Raw genomic sequence first — 15,568 nt, forward strand, 5'->3', positions numbered from 1 at the left:
GTAACCAGCTTTGTTCTGATTTTTATTCTAAGACCTAAATTTGTCATGATGCCCTGTTCCATTTGTTTTGTTTCTGTTTTTTTGGTTTGTTTGTTTTGTTGTTTTTTGTTTTTTTCAAAGCCACCCTTTTGGTTTGTCCTTACTAAATACCTTTTTTTTTCTCCCTGGGGCTATGTCAGGAGCCTGGGAAACTAAAGTCAGTAACAGAGAGAAACGGCAGCAGCGTAAGCGCGACAAGGTGCAGCCTGATACTGGTCCCTTGGATCCAGCTGTCTCGGGGATAGAAAGTGCCTATACAGTAACCACTGAGCAGCTTATTACAACTTCGTTTCCCGTTGGTTCCAGGAAGAATAAAGGTACTTAGTGGAGCATAAGAGGGACACATCAAAGACGAACTCGTATTCTGAGCTACGACATAGTATCATGAGTTCAGAACTCATGATTTAGCCAATACTAGCAGCATTGCTTGTTATATACAATACTTTTAAAAATAAGGCCCAGCAAAGCAAAAACTGCATAGCCTTAACCAAAAATTCATAGCCTAAGAGGAGAAAAAGAAACAGCCTGCTTCCCTCATCTGTATTTCCTTTGCCCCTAAAAATAAAGTATACTTTCTGTCATTCTCATTTGTCATCATGATGTAGACATTTAGTACATTGGAGCTTTTGTCAACAGCTTGCATCTTTAGCGTCTTCTTTGAACATTCTGAAGCAAGCATTTCTGGGGAAGAATAGGTTCTGAGGTCCTTGAATCCTCTTGTAAAAGAGTGTTTACAACATAAATGTTTGAGTATTTTGAAGATATTAAAGTGATAGTGCTCAAAGGAGCCTTGAGTGGTCATTTGGACTAGTTCTGTGCCCCTGAGCATTTTAATGCTCAGATTGTCCAGTTGTCCTGGAGCTTTACCCATTGCCATCACTTTCATCCTGGAAGGCTTAGTGTGACCATGTTGAGTTTGGTTTAGTCTTTGAGTTGTCTTTTCCTTGGGCTCATCGTCTTTACTTGCTTCTTTCCTCTGCTGCCTGTATGCCTGGTGGGATTTATCGGCATCATGCAGCAGTGACTCATTTTTGTTGAATTTTTCCCGTTTTACTCCCTAGTAATTTTTAGTTTGTATCCCTTTTTCACTGTCATATGCATGCCCTTTTTGCCAGCCTCTTTAGTAACAATCCTGTAAATGCTGTTTTAGAAAGAGAATACATTGTGACTAGTATGTTCTTAGGCATCAAAGAGCAAATGTCTAGGGACTCCAAATTGTCTCTCTGTTCTTAAATGTAGTATAGTCTTTTCCAAAGTCACAGTGTTGCTTCTGCTGGGATTGTTGAAAAGACATCTGGCATAGCCCAAAATATAACCACATTTTTAGACTTAGAGATCTTAGACCTTAGAGATTATATAATCCATTTTACAGATAAAGAAACTAAGACTAAGAACTTTTACAGTCTTAAGATCACATAGCTAAATTAGTGAAAGAGCCAGGTCTCTAAACTCCCAATCCCATTAATACTTTTCAGTGATTTACTTCTGTCATCATCCTATTTAACAAGGATTACCTCTGGTATCATGAATAATAGAAAAAGGAGGGGAGAGTCAAAAAGAAAGGAATCGGGCATAAATTTCTAATTTTAAAAAATTTTGCTTATAAAATGACAAAATTGAATACAGTTCTAGTGAACCAGTTCTTTAGTTTTAATTTCACAAATCTTTTAAGTTTAGGCATTTAAGGACTTATTAAACCTTTTATTGATTCTTTGTTAATTGGTGGCGTAATAATTTAAAAAGCTCAGTTTCCTAAAAGTAGACATGAAAATTTTTGGTGTATATCTTCCTTCCCATTCTGCTACCAAATCTAATAATTACAGCTGTTCAATAGAATTGAAATCATGTTGTTTCTAAGTGAATTTGACCTATATAGTTCCCTGCTTAATGTTATATGAAATTTATTTCTGTTTCAACCAGGTGATTCTCTTCTCAATGTTCAAGGTAGCAACTTTAAGTCTGGAAAAGGAGATCTCACCCTTCAGGGTAAGGAGTTAGGCAATCAAGCATTTTAATGAGTCCCAAAAGCATTTTGGGTTAATACTTTCCACCCCACAATATTGATGAAAAAGTATATAATATAAGTACTCTTTAACTTTATAAGTAGGCACATATTTTTAGTTTTGTACAACTGACATTTGTGCTTTCAGGTTTTCAGTATTCTTTGCATACATTCTCACTTCAGCCTTGTGAGATAGCTTCTCACTTCAGCTTTGTGAGATAGCTACTACAGCTGTTACACAGGAGGAAAGTAAAGCCTAAAGAAATTAAAGGGCCTTGCCAGTAGTCATATAGCTAAATATCTAAATATCAGCGGCAGGATTTTGAACCTAGATCTTCCTGACCTCCAAATCTGATGCTCTATGTGCTATACTATTCTATCTTTAAAAAGATTGAATTTATTACACTGTATAAAACTTGAGACAGCATTTTCAGGTGTCATCTTCATATCTACCATTATCATCTGACATTCATATGCATGAATATATTAGCAAAGGAGAGAAATGCAGTACTCCTTTAGATTGAAATTTTAGGCAGGTTTTGTATGTATATCCCTAGCACCTAGAACCAGCAAAATAACAGCAACAACTTTAAAGCTACTATAAAGTTTGTACTTTATATCTTTTATCTTATTTGGTTTGCACAACAGCTCTAGTGAGGTTGATGCTATTAATCCATCTCATAGATGAGCAAACTAAGGCTGAAGAAGGTTAAATGACTTGCCCAAAGTCATACAACTAGTACTTACATAAAGCAGGAGGAATTTGGGTCTTTTGAACTCCAAGTCCAGCACTCTGTCTACTCTGTTACTTTTCTGCCAGCATAGTTGACAATTAATAAATGCTTGCAGGTCTATTGATTAATTGATTGTAAGGATCCTCACATTGTCATCCAGATTTGAAAGGGACCTCAGATGCTCTCTGGTTCAACTTGTTCTTAAGCATCTTTTTCATCTTCCACTTTGGGATAGATGTAATTGTTAGGTAATGTTGCCTTAAATTTATTTCTCCATAACTTTTACCCGTGGTTCTATTTCTTCAGGATTGAATGAAAACCCTACTGTAAATGGAGGCAGCTGGAATGAAAAGTCCATAAAAATCCCTTCACAGATCAGTGCAGGTGAGGAGAAATGGACATCTGTGTCATCTGCTTCAGCTGGAAAGAGGAAGATTGAGCCATCTATTTGGGGTCAGGATACTGGAGATACTAGTGCAAATGGAAAAGACTGGGGTGTGTCCCTGGTGGGAAGGACCTGGGGTGAACATTCATTATTCCCTGGCATTGGTAAGAGCTACTAAATCATGTTAATTCAATTTACTAACTTTGTATAACTGGAAAATTTGGGATTTTCCAGCCTTTGAAAAATCCTCAGGAAGTAAAATAATACTGTATAACAGTAAAGTCTCACCGAAGGAATTGTGTGTGAAGATTTTCAGGAAATTCCTATAGCTTAATAGCTTACAATAGAAAGTCAGTGTATATAATATAGAAATTAATATATGTAATGTATAAGGAAAGTAGAATTAGTCTTATCTAAGTATCAGTATTTAATAACTTCAGCAAAGCACCATTTTGCCATTTTTTTCCCCCTGAGGCATTTGAGGTAAAGTTGCTTGCCCAAGGTCCCACAGCTAGGAGGTATTAAGTGTCTGAAGGCAGATTTGAACTCAAGTCTTCCTGACTTCAGGACTAGTACATTCTTAATTTTTTAAAGATAAAGTAGTGAAGAGCTTTTTGTCTGAGTTCCAACAAAAAAAAATCATTTGACAATGAAATATTTTGAGATTCACTTAGAAATTTATTTACTTTTTAGAAAGAATAACATGTACTTTTAAAATTAAAAATAAGAGCATCTAGATGGATAGAATACTGACCCTGAAGTCAGATCTGAGTTCAAATCCTGTCTTATTCACGTAACACTTACTAGCTGTGTGATTCTGAGCAAGTCACTTAACCCCAATTGCCTTGGTGCCCTCCCCCCAAAAAAGGTACACACACAAAATTAAAAACAAAAGTAAGGAGTTTAAAGCTATTCATTAAATTCAGTACCCATAGCATTCATTATGTCAGCTGTCTGGGTGCTCCCTCTAGAACTTGGATTAACATTCTTAGAAAACTATTTGGTTATGAAACTCCTAAAGAGTTATTTAAATTGGTCTGTGGAATAGCTAGTCCTCTACTCTTTGAGCTATTTTAGCATAATGACATATAGTATGACATTTGAGATCGAGGATAAAAGAAAGGAGATGGACAAGGACAGGGTCCAAAAAAAAGCCTGTAGTATCAAAGATCTCATTCATTTACCAATACGATAGAGAGGTGGGGACTTGACACAGAATAAATAGCCTTTAGTGGTTTTTTATATGATAATTAAAATAGTGTTCTATTAGAATTTCTTTTAATTTTTATCTACTGTTAGGGCACCTGAATGTTCTTAAAATCCCACATGGGTATTCTTCATATCCCACTTTTTCATTTTCTTCATTCTTCACAGAAGAATCCTAGTTTCTTACTCTCTTCAAAGTGTCATGGGATTATCAATAATCAGTCACTATTTATTAAGCGCTTACTGTGCCAGGTGCTGTGCTAAGATGGGGAGAAAGGAGAGATTCAGAACATGGTGGATTTTAATTTTAAAATATTCCTCAGTCATTAGGTTTTTCTTAGAATGTTGGAGTATATGTTTATGGTTTGAAAGTGTCTTTTAAAAATATTGTTATTTCAAAGCTTTCCTGGTAATATTGTCATTGTGAATTGAAAAATGCTAAGTAACCTTTGTTTTGACAGCTTCTTGGTCTGGTGACGTGGACAGAAGGGTAAATAATTCGGCTGAGCAGAATTCTGCTCCTTTTCCATCTCTGGCACTCACCACTGCAGTTTCTGGTATGTAAAATAAATTTAAACTATTTGAAACAAAATTAAACTATCTTTTTTATAAATATATTTCATTTTAAATTGTTTTTTAAATTTCTTGGGAATTTTTGGAAGCAAAATTTGCCAATAGTCTCATCAACATGAAGTCACTCTGAAGCTGATACTAACATTTCAGGACAGTAAGATCTGACCCCTTTTCCTTTATAAAAGAGACACTTCCTATGTATAGTTAGGGACCAAGGCAGATGCTTCCATCTGGTAAGCATTAGTGATTACTTTTCTCCTTACTCATCCCCCACTGCCACCAGGAATTAAACCTTTCTTTTTCTTTGAAAGAAATCATAGCATTTTAAGAAGAAAGCCCCATCTCCCTTCCCCACCCCATCCCCCGAAAAAAGAAAGGAAGAAATTATTGTGAAAAAACTTCATTATAAAATTGTTTTTTAATTTTTTTGCGTTCATTTTTTCACTTAAGGGTCTACCACTGAGGTTTCTCAGTCTACTGCTTCTGATTTTCAGTGGGATGTAAGCCGTAATCAACCCCATATCGATGATGAATGGTCTGGGTTAAGTATGTCCTTTTAAAAATTACAACAAAGCTTTTTCTAAGCAACTTGCTTTTAAATAATCTTAACTACTATTTTGTGTTTTTGCTTCTAATTTTACACCTTCTTTTCAACTTTAGTTCAAAAGGCTTTGTCAAATGCCCTACTTGAAACTGATTAATGTAATATCATACTCAAACTATCTCCATACTTGAAATCATATTTAAACACAAAATTGATGTTTCTATTCTAAAGCTGCCCTGGGAATTCAAGGGCAAAATGTTTGCCTTATATTTCTGCAATTAAATCTTAGTATAGCACACAGTAGGTCAAGGACACAAAACATTTGAATTTTTAGACTCTGGAGTCAGCAAGTTTTTGCATTCAATGAAAGAAATTAATAACAATACTTAATTGAATAACAATTCAATTTTATGTAGCACTTTGTTTTACAAAGTATTTTCCTTACAAACAATCCTGTAGCTATATTCTTTTGAAAGTGAGAAATCAATCTTACAGATGCTTAAGTAACTTGAACAAACTCTTAAAATATGTTCAAAGCTAGGTGTGAAATGGACTTTTCATTGTGGAGAGCCAAGTCACATTAAAAATCAAGAACATTAGTAGAGACCAAAGAAACATGAAGAACATTGCTACTTTTTTCTTCATATTGGCACTTATCCCCTATCTCATTCATACATTTTATGTTCCCTTTGAATTTTTGGCTTCTGCCTGCTATGTAGCAGATATGTGAGGGTCATAATTTATTTGGGAGAATGATAAGTGACTCAGTCAGGTGAACCAACAGTGTGACACAGTAGCAGAAACAAACCCTGTGGCCACATTAACAGAAATAACGGCATCTAGATCTCAGATATAGCCCATCTGGTATTAGGAAGGGCCTAAGTTCAGAGTCTGCCATACTCCAGATGTTGATTTTTGTGTGTCCTTTGACCACAATTATCACTGCTTACAACTCCTACTTGTTCTTCTTTTTGGTCTTTTACTATGTACTGTACCCACAAGTACACTTTTTCCAAGGTTAGTTCATAGGACTAAAGAATATACAGTTAAAAAGGTTAGCATACTGGGTGAAGGAGTCTTCATTATCTATCCTCCTGCTTCACCAACTCCATGATTTCATCATTGTAGATTCTTTCCATGTTAGGTGCAGATCTCAACATTTCTATCTCTTAATAATAAACATGATTTGGTATAGCCAAAACTTATGTCACTTGATGGCCATCTTACTGATGATGAGCTTTAGCTGAACTAAGACAAGCTGGATGACTGTAGTGTGCTAGGTCCTTACTCAGTCTTTTCGTATTTTATCTAATCTATCAGATTATTTCGACTGTGTAGATAAAGTCCATAATAGAATCCATGATTCTTCAGAGCTATGAAGTCTTAGTTTTAAAATCTTCAGATATTCACGTTCTTACTGATTCTAAGGCCATGCCATTTTTAACTCTCATCTGAGAAGAGCTCAATAAATTTTTCTCCATTTGATTTTGTGTACTTGATTTGAAACTCTTTTAAATCATTCCAGTCCCCAAGAATGAATTGATCTCCTACTCCTTAAAGTCGCCAGAATGCAACCTTATCAGTAAAAAGCTCTCATAACCCTTGAATATGGACATACTTTGTAAGAATGAAAAATTTCTCTTTTCCTTTATAGTTCACAGCCACATGCCTAGTCCCTAAAGCTAAGATGTTTGCCTTAAGCAAAAGATCAAGTTACATAGAACTCTTTTCCCAGAACTCTAGGCTTTTCATGTTAGCGTCCCTTGCCTATGGTATGACAAAGAAAGAGTTTTGTGAGAATCATGCTCTATAATCTCTCAGGGTTGTGTTTTCCACTAACTGGGTCATCCAACAGATTGGATTCTCCAGTAGAGGCAAGTAGATAATTGAATAATTCCATGTTAACTCGTGTCCATTTTTCAGTGTAATTTTGTAGTATAAAATTGTGCACAAATATGTTCTATAGTCACATTAACCAACAATGTTTGAGATTTTTCTGTAGCAATTTAGTCATACTGAATGTTCTTTTAAAATTCATGCAAGAAACTAAGGAAAGAACCTTTTTAAGAATGTTACTTTTAACTTTTATGGCATGGAATTTTAATATCATGCCTTTGTTATGGTCTACAAAAATATTTTAGGAAAGCAGTTATACTTGATGTTTTTTGTATTTTAAATGAAAATAGAATTGGGTTGAATAGGGCTTTTGATATAAAATGTTTTTCAAAGACATTGTAGCATACTTGACTTGTAGGTGATGAGGGACAATTATAGTAAATGCCCCGAGATCCCTTCCATTTCTAGATCTATGGTATTAAACTTTTAGATGAATAAGGATTTTTTCTTTTTTATTAAAGCTTTTCATTTTCAAAATATGCACAGATAAATTTTCAACATTGACCCTTGCATAGCCTTGTTTCGGATTTTCCCTTCCTTCTCCCATCCCCTCCCCTAGATGGCAAGAAATCCAGTATATGTTATACATGTTAAAATATATGTAAAAGGATTTTTTTTTTTTGTAAAATAGAAACTACCAGAAATTTGGAATTCATAAACGTCCATTGGAAATGTGTTCTGTGTATTATTTGTGAATGTATCCTTTGTAGGCATCTCCCAAATCATAGCTCTCTTAGACACAGCTACCCCAAAGTTCACAGTGCTGTGGGCCTGCATCTACAAAACTCCTAGCTATTGAACCTCCATTGATGTATTTATCTTTATTGATCTACCAGAAAAAGCAATTAATTCAAAGCAAATTTTTTAATGAAGTAGCATAATAAGAAAAGTCACAATAAAACATTTCATCCTTAAAATTGGGGGGATTTTCCTACAAATGCAAGTACCCTGGGAGGAGAATAGATACATGTAGGAAACATATAGCCAAGACACAGTAGTGGAAGAGCACACACCCACAAAGTTGTAAATGGCTAAGAAATAAGATTAGAAGGGCAGATTATACTTAAAGGTGTAAAGCTGCTTAATTTATTCTCTAAAAGAGGTCATTAAGCTTCCCATTGGTTCTGTTCCACTAACTCTATAGTCTACAACTGAACACTAATCTGCTACTTTGAACTCCACTTATGTCTTTGCCTAGTCTTTTCTTTAGTTTAAAAGCCAGAGAAAAAAGAAAACAGCTACCCTAGCATGGACCATCAAATAACACTAGTAGAAGCAAGGGAGAGAACCTTTTGACTTTGCAATGACCTGTCCTTATTAATTCCCTATGCTCCAGTAAGAGTTCAGCTAGCTGATAAAGTGGATAGAGCACCAGCCCTCAAGTCAGGAGGACCTGAGTTCAAATCTGGCCTCAGATACTTAATACTTTCTAGCTGTGTGACCCTGGGCAAATCACTTAACCCCAATTGCCTCAGTTAAAAAAAAATGACCTAGAGAAAAACCACTCCAGTATCTTTACCAAGAAAAATCCAAATGGATTGAACTGAACTGACTGAACAACTATAATAAGAGATTCTTAGCCTCTAAGCTCCTTTAAAACAGAATAAGACAGTCCTAATAGCTATACTCTCAGGCTCAGATCTCATTTTCTTAGGACCAAACTTGTCATTTTGCCAGGGAAGTGATTGGGGTTGAAGTGGTACAAGGAGTCAGGCAATCTCCTGGAACATAGGGTGAGCGTTACAACTATATTTTTACTGTACCCTTATGAAGGCCAGTCATTGAAAATTTTCAGTCCTGGGCTTCAGAGTTTTCCCTAGTTTTTTTAATTCCTGGTTTCTGAGATTTTTCTTCTTGGATTTATAGGGAGTAGGGAAGGATATAAGAGATAAAGCTAAGAAGCAAAGTTACTGTCATCACCTGTATTTCATGTATAGATATAGACCCCAAAGCTTTTTGGTTTCCTATAGAATAATCATGAGAACTTATTTTAAGGTCTTCCAGGTAAGCTGTTTGCATCTCTTCACCTCAAACTTTCATTTTCCCCTCATTTACTTATTTTCCTAGTCATCATTTGTTCTTGTTAACGTTATAGAAACCTGTTATTTTAGTACTATAAAGGTAATTACAAATATGCTTTCCTGTTGACATTTGAAAAGAAGTGACCCCCAACTATGTAGATTGTATTTAATTGTAGAGCTAGTGCTCACCTGATTTCTTATTTTGTTTCAACTGTAGTATTAGAGAAGAGCACTGGATTTAGTTAGATTGCTCACCTTTATTTACTAGCTATCCAGGCTTATACAAAGTCACTTAAATTCTCTAAGCCTTGGGTTTCTTGGGTAAAATAGAAGTCGTTGGATTATATGACCCATAGTGAAGATTTTTCAAAAGAAATTTTCTATTTTAAAAAGAGTTGCCTTAGACTAAAAATGATGTATTACTAATGGGAATCAAGATATATCTGAAGTCTGATTTGGGGGTTGAGAAGTCAATGCCATCTTGAAACTAAATGGTCATTGTTCAAAATGTTCTCAAACTGCTATTTATAAACTTTCTTTAAATTTTCATAAAATCTGATAAGTAGGTAGAATATAGAAAACGGTGAATATCCTGAATGGGGCCTCCAGACCCATTCATTTATAAGCAAGGAATTCAAGTCTTTCCCAACTCCAAGCCATCCTTCACAAAGACGTATGACTTTTAAAATCATGGGGCTTCTTCCTACTATTGGAGTGGGTACTTTTATTTATGGTTGTCAATTGTTTGTTTTTATATTTTAATTCAGCTTAAAAGTTACCTTCTTTAAAAAGTCTTTATTAGTACCACTAGTTGTATTTCTGAGAGCTTCTTTTCTGTCTTGTTCATATATGATTATTGATTTACCAACTTATATTCTTGCTATTTCCCATATTACAGTATTAAGTTCTTTGAAGGCAGGAATTATTTTTGCCCTTTTTGTGTCTTCAATTAGCAAATAGTACTTCATTAATTGTTTGTCTTGGGGTATTGCTTAAAGAAAGTTGCTTATTTGTAATTTTTTTCAGGTTAACTAGGAATAGCACCATAAGTGTAGAATTTTTATACCTTTGAGTGGGTGAGAGATTAGAAAAGGCTAGTTAGAATAGACAGGAAAGAAGATACTTCATAGGAAAACTTTTAGAAGAAAGTTGAAGTAACAGTGCTTGTAAGGATTCCCTGTACAACTGACTTATAAAAAGAAGAAAAAAAAGCACCTAAGTTCCCCAGTTCTCCCCTTCCCTCCTCCCCCCAAAAAAAGGTCAGTTGGAATAAGTAATGCAAGAAATCACTAAGCTCTAGAACCTTCCTTGGTGGCTCTTGTGATAGCAGAAAGGAACAAATTCAGGAAATAAAAGGAAAACGAGAGCATTAAATAGTAGAATAATTTGTCTAAAGTTATATACTTTGAAATGGTTTTCTAAGGATTATGTGAGAAAAAGGAAAAAAAAAAACTTACCAGGCTGTTTAGAAAGGTACCGTGATATAGAATTAGAATTGACATTGGAACCAGGAAAACCTGCATTTCCAAATCTCATCTCTGACACATATGGGCTTTATTGCCCCTGGCTACTTAGACTCTCAGTGTCTCAAGAAACTTTCTAAGATCTTAAGTTATAAAATGATTGTTCCTCTGCTTCAGTAATGGGAGTTTTCTCACTGAGAGTCCTATGTCCCAGTGAAATAATATTCAACTATTACTTCTGTCGTTTTACAAAAGTAAGGGTTGTGTGGGAGCAGAAGGATAGGAGATTTTTACCCCATTTTAAAGGTATTGCTAAACAATCATGGTAACTGAAGGGTCTGGCACTCAATAAAAAACTTGAATATTTTGCTTTTACTTTTATAAGAGTACGAATAGACATTTATATGGTGTTTTCAATTTATAGATGGACTTTCTTCTGCTGATCCCAGCTCTGATTGGAATGCTCCAGCTGAAGAGTGGGGGAACTGGGTAGATGAAGAGAAGGCTTCATTTCTGAAATCCCAAGAGTTAGTCCATGATGACAAAGTAAGTAAAACAAAAGTTTATTTCTTTTTGTTACTTTAACTAGTTAAATTTCATATTTGCCAAGAAAAGTGGCTTATTAGAATGTTGTTTACAGTTTTACAATCTAGTAGAATATTGTTGCATTAATCCATATTTTGAGTCCTTTCTATCCCCTAATTTGGGGGGAAATAGGGACAGATGCCATAGTAGAAGACTTTACTTTCATGTGCCAACTGAGATACCTGAGCTAGAAGACAATTTTTAAATAAATACAGGAAATGGACCAGAAAATTGCTCTGCCATTCCATGATTCATTGATGAGTTTATGTTCCTTTTAATGATAGATTTTAGCCTATCCACACTTGGTCATTCTATCTAATTTTTGTTTATATCTACTAGAATATTTATCCAACACACTATAGACTTCCCCCCCCCCCCAACTTAATAATATTTTATTTTTCTAGTTATATGTAAAGATAGTTTTCAACATTCTTTTTTTCCTTTTTTTTCAATAACTTTCTATTGACAGAACATATGCCTGGGTAATTTTTTACATTATCCCTTGCACTCACTTCTGTTCTGACTTTTCCCTTCCCTCCTTCCACTCCCTCCCCTAGATGGCAGGCAGTCTTATACGTGTTAAATATGTTATAATATATCCTAGATACAATATATGTGTGCAGAACCGTATAGTTCTCTTTCAACATTCATTTTTATAAGATTTAGAGTTCCAGTTTTTTTTTTTTTCCCCTTTCTCCTTTCATTTTCCCAAGACAGCAAGCAATCTGAAGTAGGTTACATATCCATGGACAGTCACCTTAAACATTTCCATATTAGTCATGTTATAAAAGAAAAATCAGAACAAAGGGAGAAAACCATGAGAAAGAAAAAACAACAGCAATAAAAGATGAAAATATTCTTTGATCTATATCATCTGTAATTCTCTCTGGACAAGAATAGTAGTTTCCAATGCAAGTGTTTTGGAATTATCATGAATCATTGTATTACTGAGAAAAGCTAAGTCTATTATAGTTGATCATCAAACACTTGCTTACTGTGTAAAATGTTCTCCTTGTTCTAATCACTTCACTTAGCATCAGTTCATGTAAGTCTTTCCATACTTTTCTAAAATCAGCTTGCTCATCCTTTCTTACACAACAATAATATTCTGTTACATTCATGTACCATAACTTGTTCAATCACTTCCTAGATTGATGGGTATCCACTCAGCTTCCAGTTTCTAGCCACTACAAAAAGGGTTGCTACAAACATGTTTGCACATGTGGGTCCTTTCCCCTCCTTTATGATCTCTTTGGGATACCAGCCCAGTAGACACATGGCTGGATCAAAGGATATACACATCTTAAGCTCTTTGGACAGAGTTCCAACTGCTCTCTAGAATGGCTGGATCAGTTTACTAGTCCACCAACAATGTATTAGGTTCCTCCGACATTTATCTATCTACTAATCTGATAGTTGTAAGGTGGTACCTTGGAGTTGTTTTAATTTGCACTTTTCTAATCTGTAGTGATTTAGAGCACTTTTTATGACTATAAATGGCTTTCATTTCATCTGAAAAATTGTTTTATAAATCTCTCCCTTGTAAAGAATGTAAATTCTTTAAATGTGATCTTAGTACCTTTATGATGTAAATTTTTGCAAACAGGATTAAAATCTGTTTGTTTGCTAGTTCAATCTAACTCACTTGCTTTAACCAAATAATATTGGAGGAACAATTGAACTTATGATTCCATTTGAGTAGATCTGTATGATCTTTATGACCTAAAAGGCCCAAAAGAATGCTATGTAAGAAAATATTTCTTTGACATAATTTTACTTTTTAAAAAGCTTAGTTAGAATGCTGAGCTTTATTCAATTCAAATCTGTACCATGTTTAAGCATACAGCTTAAGTTTTAATCTCTGAGGGAAAACAGAAAATTGTTCATATCCTTTGGGAAGTATTTTGTCAGTTCACTATATATATGAGGAATGAGGCTTTTATAAGAAACATTGGCTGTAAATATTTTACAGCTTTCTTCTTTCCTTATAATCTTGGCGGTATTGATTTTGTTTGCTTAAAAACTTTAATTTGAATATGAACAGACAATTTTCAGATGTAGACATTTCTTGGTTGGTCTTAAATTCCTCTCTTCTCCAAAGACCTGATAGGTTATCTGTCCTTTTCCTAATTTGTTTATAGTATCATTTTTTATGTCTAAATCATAAACTCATTTTGACTTTATCTTGGTATAGGGTGTGGGATGTTAGTGCCTAGTTCTGCCAGAACTTGAAGTAATGGATTACTATAGTCACTGACTATTGTGTCTTAACTATTTCCCTGATCACTGTAGACTTTCTCTTAGGTCTTTTAACATTTCATGGGTCTAAATGTTACACCCAGGTGGTCCATATATTATCCTTTGCTCTTGCCATATGCCTGCTCTATAAGCATTTCTGGTTAGACATAATGATAAACATAAATGATATCTTTTATGCCACTTCTCAGCACATCTTCATTGAGAGTGTACTATTACCTACACTCCAATCATCCATTTGTCTCTCCTTTGCTTTATCTTACACATTTTTTAATTCTTTAGAGATTAGGGCGATATTCCATTTTCTGACTCCAGGCATTTTCACTGGCTATTCCTTCATGTCTGGAATTTTCTTCTTCACTACCACTTGTGGCTTTCTTCATGTCACAGCTTTAATTCCTCCTCTGTGAGAAGCCTTTTACAGTCCTCATGCTAGTATCATTGTCTGGAATATAGCTTCTGTGTACATAATTTCCATGTTCAGGAAACTTTTTTTGCCTTTCTTTGATGCCTAGTATATTATTATAAAATGTTTGACTTTTATTATGTGTGGCTTCTGATCCATAGTGTTAAATCAGATAACATGCATGATTGTTGTAAAAGATGGGTATTGTCTAAAGATTCCAAAAAGGGAAGATTATTCAATTTCCATAATGCAGTCCAATTTGTACTTTTGTTCTTAAATATTGCATCCAGCTTATTGTCCAACTGTATTCCTGTCAAGATATCTGCTTTGATGAACTCATTCCACAAACTGTATATCTCTTTATATCTTATAATCTGAATTTAGGCAGTATTCATCTTTTTGGCTTTCCTACTATGGATTGTTAGAATAATTTCTTATGCATGAGTGTGATCTCATTTTGAAGGCTTTTCAAGTGTTGTGTAGCTTGATATAGTCAGTATATTGTAATTCACAAAACAGCTAGAGGCTTCACTTATCTGTATCTAATTTCTCTTGACTTAGGTTTTGCATAGTACACATAGAAAGTGAACACAAGGGAGTTAAGTCTAAGATACTGAGGTAGGAAAGAACACTAGCATTTGGGAGGGTCAGGTAAGGCTTTCATATATTGGTGAATGAATAAAACATGTCTAAGCACTGGGGGTACAAACTGAAAAACAAGACAATCCTTTCTCTCAAGGAGCTCATATTCTAATGAGTGGGACAACACCAAGAAGGTTATCAGTTGTTAAGTGATGCAAAAATCCCTCAGGCTTTAATGTAAAGCATCAAAGCAAATACGATTTTCAGTGATAAGATGATACTATTTTCTATTCAATCATTTCATGAAGTGAAGTACTCTGATGGCATGAATTTGATTTTATTGTATTTTATTTTTGGTTCCTCAGTAGTATCTATAGGAGTATTTACCCAGGTACATATCCATAGGAGTTGCTTCCCTGGGTGATGGTTGAGGACATTAGGACATGGTTGAAGTTGAGGACGTGGAAGTATTTGCTATTAAAATTTGTAATTAACCTCTTGATTTTCAGAATTTCTATTTGGATGTTTTAAAAGATGTGTAATGTTTAAGATGCAGTGCACATCATTCTTTTTTTTTTTTTCTTTGTCCTTATTGAATAATTTCCAGAAATCTTAAAATATCTAACTTAAGTCCTTAACCCCATTATTCTTTGGGTTAAATTTTTTAAGATCTGAGAAGATTACATTGAAGTCCCCAAATTTATATTTTTACTGTCTATATCTTCCTACAAATCTTTTCCTTTATGCTTTGCCATGCCATTTGGTGCTTATATATTAGGTCTCTATATTAATTCACTGTCTGCAATGCCTTTAAGCATATTGTAGTTTTAGTCTGCTTTACTCAGACTGGGGTCTAAGATAATGATCACCACTACC

The 15,568-nt window shown here is 34.6% G+C and overlaps 1 protein-coding gene across 4 annotated transcripts in view; it reads left to right on the forward strand.

Moving 5' to 3' along the window:
• MTDH (metadherin) overlaps positions 1–15,568 on the forward strand; it is a 65,620-nt gene that overhangs the window by 37,955 nt on the left and 12,097 nt on the right. Inside the window, exons 4-9 of one of the 4 annotated variants that reach the window (XM_012541729.3) lie at positions 180–356; positions 1,960–2,025; positions 3,082–3,324; positions 4,828–4,923; positions 5,390–5,485; positions 11,288–11,409. In XM_012541729.3, the coding sequence (XP_012397183.3) occupies positions 180–356; positions 1,960–2,025; positions 3,082–3,324; positions 4,828–4,923; positions 5,390–5,485; positions 11,288–11,409 (800 nt within the window). The remainder of the gene's footprint in view (positions 1–179; positions 357–1,959; positions 2,026–3,081; positions 3,325–4,827; positions 4,924–5,389; positions 5,486–11,287; positions 11,410–15,568) is intronic. The other 3 variants (XM_031947019.1, XM_031947018.1, XM_031947020.1) reach the window with 3 other exon arrangements.

Source organism: Sarcophilus harrisii, chromosome 1, assembly GCF_902635505.1.
Source record: "Sarcophilus harrisii chromosome 1, mSarHar1.11, whole genome shotgun sequence".
Taxonomy (NCBI): domain Eukaryota; kingdom Metazoa; phylum Chordata; class Mammalia; order Dasyuromorphia; family Dasyuridae; genus Sarcophilus; species Sarcophilus harrisii.